This window comes from Labrus mixtus, chromosome 4 (assembly GCF_963584025.1).
Source record: "Labrus mixtus chromosome 4, fLabMix1.1, whole genome shotgun sequence".
Taxonomy (NCBI): domain Eukaryota; kingdom Metazoa; phylum Chordata; class Actinopteri; order Labriformes; family Labridae; genus Labrus; species Labrus mixtus.
Genome location: NC_083615.1, coordinates 26,426,466 through 26,435,807, shown reverse-complemented (window position 1 = coordinate 26,435,807; position 9,342 = coordinate 26,426,466). Strand labels below are relative to the sequence as shown.

The 9,342-nt window shown below is 39.9% G+C and overlaps 1 protein-coding gene across 1 annotated transcript in view; it reads left to right on the top strand.

The window, feature by feature from the left end:
* The first annotated feature begins 5,157 nt into the window (after window positions 1-5,157).
* The window catches only part of LOC132973287 (chromatin remodeling regulator CECR2), a 50,679-nt gene continuing 46,494 nt past the window's right edge, over window positions 5,158-9,342 (top strand). Inside the window, 1 exon segment of the mRNA XM_061036663.1 lies at window positions 5,158-5,432. Within this exon segment, the coding sequence (XP_060892646.1) occupies window positions 5,313-5,432 (120 nt within the window). The 5' untranslated portion in view covers window positions 5,158-5,312.

Below are 9,342 nucleotides of genomic sequence, written 5' to 3'. Positions count from 1 at the left end.
ATTTGTCAAAATGTGCAGCAACACCGGGCTAGTAAAAGAGACTGGGACTTGAATTGGGATGGGCTTTTACTTGAAGTTTGACCGTACTTCCCTGGGAAAGAGCTCGGAGAAGGACTTAGTAGAGAACATAGACCTCAATGTGGCAGAAAATGCAGAAAAAATCCAACTCTGCACGAAACAAAACAATACTTTTAAAGTTAATTAATAGGACCTATTCTCAAACGTATGCAGGTGAACGAAAACGACACGTAAACAACAAGTCCACAATTTCCCAGTTTGGGATCAATAAAGTAATTCTATTCTATTCTAAAGAAAGGGAATGCACGCTTCAGCTTACGAATATTTTGCAAACCGGTGTGAACAGGGAAAAAGAATCACAGCATGGAGGAAAACTCCTGGAGCACATGGTCGATTCAGTAATTAATAAAATGCACCATATACTGTTTATGCCACCATTTAGAGACAGGACAGTGGATCGAGCCAAAAAAGTGGAGAGGAGAGAGAGTGCAGGGAATTCCATGCAGGGACGGAGCAACAGCTCAGATTTGAACCCGGCCCTCCCCCTCAAAAGGAAATGGGGGCATGCATTATCCACTAGGCTAGCGGCACTCCACTGCTGTTTGTTTTTTGTTTTATTTGTTTCATTTTTGTTTTAGTTTATTCTTTCCGCCCTACAATGTCAAATAATTTCTTGAACTGAATAATTGAATCCAAACATACTTTGCTGGAGGGCAGAGGTGTTCAAAACAGTGATGACAATTTTAAATGTGTAGTAACAATATAGAGAGCTGTGCAAATCCAGTGATAACATGTGTTATAGTGCCAATAAGTGTGCAGACATGTTATCAGCTGACAGACATAATGAGCAGATACACTATTCAAGGGAAATTGAATGTGCAAGGGTAAAATGTAAAAACTTCACAGGAGCAGAACAAGTTACAATTTGGAATAGACAGAGGTGATCAGGATGACAATTAAAAATACTTTACAACATGACACAGGTAAAGCTTTAAAACGTTTCCATTCATCAGTTACATAAACTCCTCAAAAAAGTTTTGAAACCTTATTTCGGTCAATAATTTCGCCCCTGTAATAACACTAATTGGTGTTGTATTTTATATTGTTGGAAAGCCGAATTAGTCACCTTTACAACAAGGTATAACTTGTAAGGACTGTGTATTCGTGGGAATGAGCAACACAGCTAAACGTGTGGGTAGCACCCAAAGAAAATGTGCCAAAATCCCCTGCAATATTTTTCTGTTGGTATTCACTCCTGTTTTGAGTTTTTGTGGTGGAATTGATGATTGCCCTCTCCCACAGTAATAAGGAAAAAACAACACATATTGGCCATTTTTTACATTTTACACTGTCAGGGGCCTTAAAAGCGTGTGGAAGATCCAGGCACAGCCACAACAGCTTGGCACCTCCTCCTCATGTTGGTCACCTGGTCACATTTCGGAATGGGATGGCATCCCATTCATCAACCTGGAGTTGTTGAAGGTCAACCTATGTGGTTGTGTTGGTCACTCTAGCACGTACAGCACCCCCAAGCTGATCCCATAAGTGCTGTCAATCAGGTGCCAGTCATACACCTGTAACTGGCACACACCTGGCAGCACTTGAAGCTCAAAACAGGAGTCAATACCACAAGAACATTGCAGGGGTTTTCTGGTACATTTTTTTGAGGCGCTACCCTCATTCCACGAATGCACAATCCTTACAAGTTATACCTCGTTGTAAAGGTGACTAATCAGGCTGTCCAACGATATATAATACAAGACCAATTAGTATTGGTAAAGGGGCGAAATAAGTGACCGAAATAACGTTTCCAAACTTTTTTTGAGAAGTTTATATTTGGGTAACCTGAGTGTCTACTGACCCACAAAATGTGAAATAAACCCATCCAGTCCTTTGTTTGTGGTCTGCATAAGTCTTACAACACAGAGAAAAATGCTCTGTTTAATTTGCTCTCCTTGTGATGTCACAGTGGGATTCTGGTAAAACAAAATCTGCTCCCCTCCCCTGATATCTCCACCCATGGACTCTACCTCCAGCCTAGAACAAAACTTTTACACAGGTCCACCATTTTTCTTCTCTCTAGTGAAGGAGTGATGTCTACAGGGAAAACTCAGGGGGGGTCATTGCATTTAAAGAGACACACACACCAAAACGGAGCGTTCTGAGAGAGCTGGTTTATACAGGGTCACAAGCCTCCTCTGGTGCTTGATTCATGTTATATTTTGACCACAGCACAGATGTTTCATTTAGACCACAGGAAACTGTTTGAAAAGGTGGAGGAGGGGGATCATATGTCCTCTTTAAGACTTGCAACAGAATGCAGAGTGTTATTAAAGTGTGTGGCAAAATCGCAGGTTCGTCCCTTTCTGACCTAACACACCTTTATAAGGTATAGACTTTGAAGGAGGTTTCAGTCAACCTTTTTCCAATGAGTTTCAGTTGCTTCAGTCTGGCCGCAGATTCAGTCTGACAGCATGTAGGACAAAGAGACTGAAGAACTAATTTGTCCCGGCTGTCATTGCCTTTTTAAACGACTGGATGTGTTGCTTTTTCATCCGTTTTTATTTATTTATTGTATTTATTACTTCTTAGTGTCTTCTCATGTTGTGTGCTGATTGTTGGCTGGATGTTTATATGCTTTCACTGCTGACTGCAAAACAAATTGCCTCCTCACAGGGTTAATAAAGACAACCTTGAACCTTTAATGTGTACCAAATTTGCTAATTTTGTGTTTACGTTACCAAGGCCCATGACATAAGTAATAAATTACTGACTATCTTTAAAAAAGAAGAAGCATTTATAAGGACATTTCAAAAAGGTCTGTTGTACTGTAATTGAATTCTCATGTAGGAGAATCCTTCTATTTTGGAAATTACCCAGCCCCTCATCAGCTTCTCTTTGGCTGGGTGACTTCATCTCCTTCTTAAGAAAATCAAGTTTGCATTCAGAGGTCCAGTCGAGAAATTTGATGTCAGATGGCAACCGACTGTTACTTTGCTAAAAGTTGCTTAGGGCTCATGATGGATTAATGTTGGGTCATTGAAGATAATATAAAAATGAGAAAGGTCTTTTACCTGCTTTTTGTAAAGTGTCTCGAGATAACACTTGATATAAATTGGCGCTATACAAATAAAGATCGATTGATGGATTGAACTTCATCTCACAAGTCAGCAGGCGTCCAGCTGTCATTTTGAAAATAACTAGTAGACTATATTTATCTTCATTCTTAAGAAGATAGATTGTGTGTGTTCTGTGTGTGTTCCCCAACACTTCTAGTAACTCATGTATGGGAGTATTAGGAAGCAGAACAAGGTGTATATTGACTGTTTATTAACAGCACTTTCACTGTGTGTAATATTGCAATCGATTTGGATTTTTTTGCTTTGATAAAGTGTACATGTGATTTCCAGGATAGTTGTTAAAAAAATGTTCGGGTTTATTTTCAGGCTTTTTAAGAAGGATAGGACAGTGTCTAGAGTTCAAAGGGAGGGAGAGAGTGGGGAATGACATGGGAGGAAAGGAGTCACAGGTTGGATTCGAACCCAGGCCATCTGCTTAGAGGACTACAGCCTCTGTACATGGGGCCCTCACTACAACCACTAGGCTGATGACAGCCCCGATTTCCAGGATAGTGAATTGTCTATAATTACCCCAAGAAATTCTATTTCAGACACTCTTTCAATTTTGAAACCATTAATCACGAGTTTCTTCCTGGTTGAGATGGTTGACCGGTTCCTAAAGATCATGAACGTCGTTTTACGTTCAATGTTCGTTTATTTGAGTCAAACCTTCAGTCTTCACATTCAGTTTCTTTAATTCCTTTTTTAATGTATCCAAAAGTTTTTCCAAATTGTCCCAGCTGCATAGTCAATTTGTGTCATCTACAAATAAAATCGTTTTTAGACATAGACTTGTTTAAAGCTTAATTAATCACTTAATATGCAAGTACACAACTTTAAAGTATGTGCACACAAATGTGCTTTTTAATTATTTTATATCAGGATCCTAAGACAATTAATCCTGTTCATGTAGGAGAACAAATGAGCTTCCCTTCATGTCAGTATGTGAACTTGCACACGGCACATCTCATGAATCCGATTCTTTCATTCATGTCGATACATTTTCTAATGACTATTGAGCTTCTAAGAAGGTAAGTGTCATGGCCTTCCCTCTAGTGCCACCTTCAGGGCAAGAGTTTCCCCTAACTGTTGGTTAAAACTTTGTTATTCAGTTTGTGTTGCTGCATCTTCTACATGCCTTTTGAATGTGGTTTGAGTTTTGCTCTCTGAAAAGCTGTTTGCCTTTTATTCATACTTTTGTTTTTTTTGCATTTTTTTATTCCAGTGAAAGAAACTCATTTTGAACGTGGGGGTGTTTTAATGACATGCTGTTTACAAATTAAGAAAAAGGTATATTTTAAGTGATGTGTGCAAGTGTGTCTAACTCTGGAAACAGCCTTGCAAGTCAGAGTGGACACTTTAACACTGTCACTCTTAAGAAACAGTGCAGACTCCGTGCATACACTTTTTATCTATTGCGATAGAGGGAGCCCTTGTCTTGTGCATTGCCCAAAACGTCCGCCGCATTGTTGTTGACAAAATCTAAAGTGAGATTGTAATGAATTACTGTACGCAACACTGATCAGCTGGACGAAACATACGGAATATGGATTGCTGAGAATAAATGTTGATAATAGCCTATTAATAATATGAGATTTAAAATAAAATAAAAAATAATTACATTTAAATCTAATGTTTGAATAGGCTACTGAAATAAACATATAGTTTAACTTAAAATATGTTAGCTGCTGGTCCTTAACTGGTTTAACTTTACTGTTTTTATTCATTCACCATTCAAAAGCATTCCCTTTAAATGGTCGCTGCACTAATAAGCGGATAGGGTACAATTTATTTTAGACTTTAAAATACACTGACAAATAGGCTAGAAAGGAGTTACAAAAATAATATAAAACTGTATATTTCGGTCAGATTAAATTGCCATGCTCGACACTATACGGTTATTTTATCTAAAAAATATTGAAACATCAGGCGGAAAGTAATCGTGCACCCCCCCCCGGCGCAGTGAGGTGGTACGGTCCTTCCCATCTGTTCAGCTCCGCGAGGCTCTGATTGAAACAGATTGAAGCGCTCCGCGGGTCGCGATGGCAACTGTCCGAACTGGACGGCGACAGCAACTTTTATCGTACTGATAACAACACGGAGTCGTTATAAGTCGGTTTAGAAACTACTTTCTGATGTGAGAAACAAACTCTACACACTTTCTTCAGTCCGAAAATGTCACAGGGATGTACAGTTTCTGTGGAAGAGATCCAGTCTTGGTGGGAAGTCCCCGCCATAGCCCACTTCTGCTCGCTGTTCAGGACAGCGTTCAACCTCCCAGACTTTGAAATAGAGGTAAATACCCGCTGTTGTTCCTCAAAGTTACACAAGTGAGTTTTATTGCGGAAATGAAAAGTTGTTTGTGTCAGCTTTTTGGTCTACGTGGTGTGCCGAGCGCATAACTAGCAACCAGGTTAACCAGCTTAGCCCTGCTCTGTGAACTTCTCCCTCGATAGCGTTACCAAGGTGATCCTGTTAGGTAACGTTAGCTAGCCACAGCTCGTTAGCACAACTTTAATTGCCTGCTGTTGGTTCTCAAAGCTGTGAAAACGCCACAAGAGACGTCATGATAGAGTTAAACGTGCGCAGGTGTACGGTATCATTACGTGGTTGTCGTCTGTCCCAGGGTGTTCGTGCGGCAACTGTGTGTAACTTTAGCCAGAGGGGCTCCAGTAACACAACCATGTGCCACTCGTTTGTTTTCATTTGGCCGGAGCCTCATGTTTATGTTGAGCAGCGACCTTTACTTCAGGTCAGTCAAACAAAAATGCTCAAATAAACTGGCACGAAACGTAACCACGTGTCCTATTTTGTGGATTGTAAAGTTATTAATGCGACTTTAAAGTTGTTATTGGAGTGAAAAGTCGCACACTTTACCTTGTTAGGTTGTCCCGTGTGCGGAGTGGAACCTGGTACTGTGTTTTTGTTTCACCTTTCTGTCATTTAAAGTTAAGTTCATTGCGTGAGGTTTGGAGTTTATTGTCTTGCAGCCATCTGGCCGGGGTAGCCATAGGGACGCAGATGCTCTTCAGGCATTGTTTGTTCGCCCAAGTCCTGTTTTGTTGCGAGAATCGATGATTTCAGTGCTTGTTTCCATCATCTTAGCGCTATCGCAAGTTATAAGAGACCAATATAAGCATAGTATCTTCGTTTAGCCTTAGAATACATTGAATTTATCACACCACGATCACATAATTCAACTTTATCACTCGGGTTGGCCCCCCCCTTGTTCCGTTAAATATATTCCATTTTCCCAAAACAGATTATTCCAGCATGAATCTTTTAGATTATTGTGTCAGGGATGGCTGGAATGGTTTGAGCTATCGAGGAAAGGTTGCACTTTAGAGAAATTGGTAAGGTCAACATCACGCATCAACAGTCCCCATCACTCATTCATCCCCACCCCCTTCTGCGGAGAAACACACGCAGGCATCGCTTTGTTATTAAACGAGGTGCAGGGCAGATGGGGGGGGGGGGTCGCATTGCGCCTAGTTTACATGAAAGTTGAGCTTCTTGTGTTGTTGAATTCCCCCTGAATTAAGGTTTATATTACCCAGGTAATGGTGTAGTTTAAGATACTAATTATGTGTTCAGTTGCAAATGACTGATAGGCTTTAACAAATGCTCTTGTGTTAGAGTCTTTCAGTGTAACAGGAGACTCTCTCTGCTACTATCCAATACAAATATAATATATTCGACTTTAAACGCATGACAAAGCAGATCACATGTACGGATACACCCCCTCAGCTGGGTTTCCAGGAAATATTGAGATGGATGTAGTTGTCTTATTCTTTGACATCTCAATCAGACATGCAAGTGATCAAGGTCACACACTTCCTCTGGTTCTTGGTGTAATGATCTACCACTGCAGTTACAGGATGGTTTGATTGTCAATGGCTATAGAAGATTACTTCTTTAGGTCTTTGATTGAACTGATTATTGCTGTACTTGCATGTTAGATGATTCTGAATTTCATCAGGTTGAGATACTCTGATCCTACGTAGCATTATGATTGAATACTTCTCTGATGTGGTGGGAATGCTATTGAGGATTTATAATGCATGAGATGGCAATTCTGTTGGGGCGAGCAAAGAAAACTAACAACACAAAACTAACTAAAAAAATCGTTGAGTCAACGGATGTTAAATGTTTGATTCCAAAACATAGATTCGGTAACATTTAAGCTATTAATTTGCAGTTCTTGTCAAATTCTTAATAGATATTTTTAATCAAAAGATCACAAACGAACGCACATGTGGTCGGTCTGAACAAACTGTGATTATCATCTCCCCAGTGTTTAGTAAAGAACACTATTTTGTCATCTTCCCCTTCTTCTTCACCTACATCACTTCCTGGTTTTCTCCTTTCCTTTCCCTTGATTGGTTATTGGTTGCATTCTAACACTCACTTCTATTGACCTACAAATGGGGCGGCAGGACCGCACAGATGGTTGAAATATCCCATGTGTGTTTTTGTTACCCCCTGTTTTTGAACCTTTGATTTGAAGTTGAAGAAATAAACCTTGTAAACCATGACTGAAGTTTCCTGGCTGGATTCATAGATCCGGACCCGATGCCCATGCATGATAGTCACCCAATAAATTTGAACCCTTCCTAACAATGGTTTTCTTTCTCTTGTTTCCTCTGTTTGTGTTCCTGCTTTGAACAGAGCATGTGGTTTTCTTGGGTAGAAGTTAGTAGTGTACAAATCCAGCACCTCTAATGCTGATATATATTATCTTCTGGCAAGAGGAAAACTAAATCTACTTAAGTAGCTGTGTTTATATGGAGAGTTTTCTTCTGCTAATAGTTTTACAAGAGCTAAAGCAGAGTTAACATGCCTCATGCAGCTTGATCCGTCATCTGTCATTTTGATGCTCCTCTTATTACTCGTCAGTCTTATGCTTGGTTAGCTTAAATGTTAAAATATTTTTAAGTGGTGATGTTAAGTTGTTTTGGGTTCAGTAAAACCACAAGTTCAAGGTTCACAACTTTGTTCTTGTTTTGGTCTTTTTCCTCTCATCATTTCAGGGGAGCAGATCACTACTCAGCCTGGTAACAAATGTGCTGGAAGTTTAAAGTGAACACTTTATTTCTGTGTCCTTTTATACTTCGTCATTACACAGGATTATGTACCGGTGTTAGTGCCAGAAAGTTATAAAATAAAGATAATTCAGACCAATTTCTTCCTACTCTCTGTCATCTGATCTACAGATAAGGTTGTATAAGTTTATTTTAGTGATCCATAGTATTAAAAGAACAGAAGCTTTACAGAAACTACAGATCTTTATTCATATTTTTAACCCAGAGAGAGAGAGAGAGGCCTGTTTAAATTGCCCGATAGTGGGTGCCTAGGACTTATATTTTAGTTGTTGTGGAATGGAAATGGGTATCGATATCGACTTTAATCTAATCTAATCTAGTAGATACCAGGAAGACTCTGGAAATATCACTTCACTTTATGTATGACGACATTTACATATCACCTGAGGTTGACAAAACTTTATATTTCCCTTTTTTAACCCATAGTTACCTTTAGCGAGAGAGAGAGAGCACCGGTGGTCAGTTCGGCAAATACTGACGTTTCCTGAGTCATTTTGGCATCTTGTAATGATGGAAATGTGTTTGTGCCATTTAAACAGTGTGCAGGAGTTTGCTTGAGATTTTAGTTAATGGTAAGCAATAAATTTGAGGTGCCAGGGGCCTAGCGATTGGTTATGCGCCAAACGCTCAGAGGCTGAAGTCTTTGAGGTGGGCGGCCTGGGTTCGAGTCAGACCTGTGGCTCCTTTCCAGCATCATTCCCCACTCTCTCACTGTCCTGTCTCTCAAATAAAGACGTAAAGAGCCCAAAAATATCTTAAAAACAAATAGATGAATAACCCAATATTTGTGCTTAGTACCTGCATTTCTGTTGCTGCGTTATCGAAACGGGTGTAGATATAATTTCATTTTTGGTAGTATCGTATCAATTTAAAAAATCTGCTATCATGACACAACCCTAGTCAGTAAAGTTTAGTGTCAGGCTTTTCATGCCTTTATTTTTAGAGACAGGACAGTGGATAGAATCAGAAACTGGGGAGAGAGAGAGTGGGGAATGACATGCAGAATCCACAGGTCGGATTCAAACCTGGGCCGCCCACTTGGAGAACTATACCCTCCGTACATGAGGCGCACGAACCACAGGGCTCTCCTATTCATGATGCTT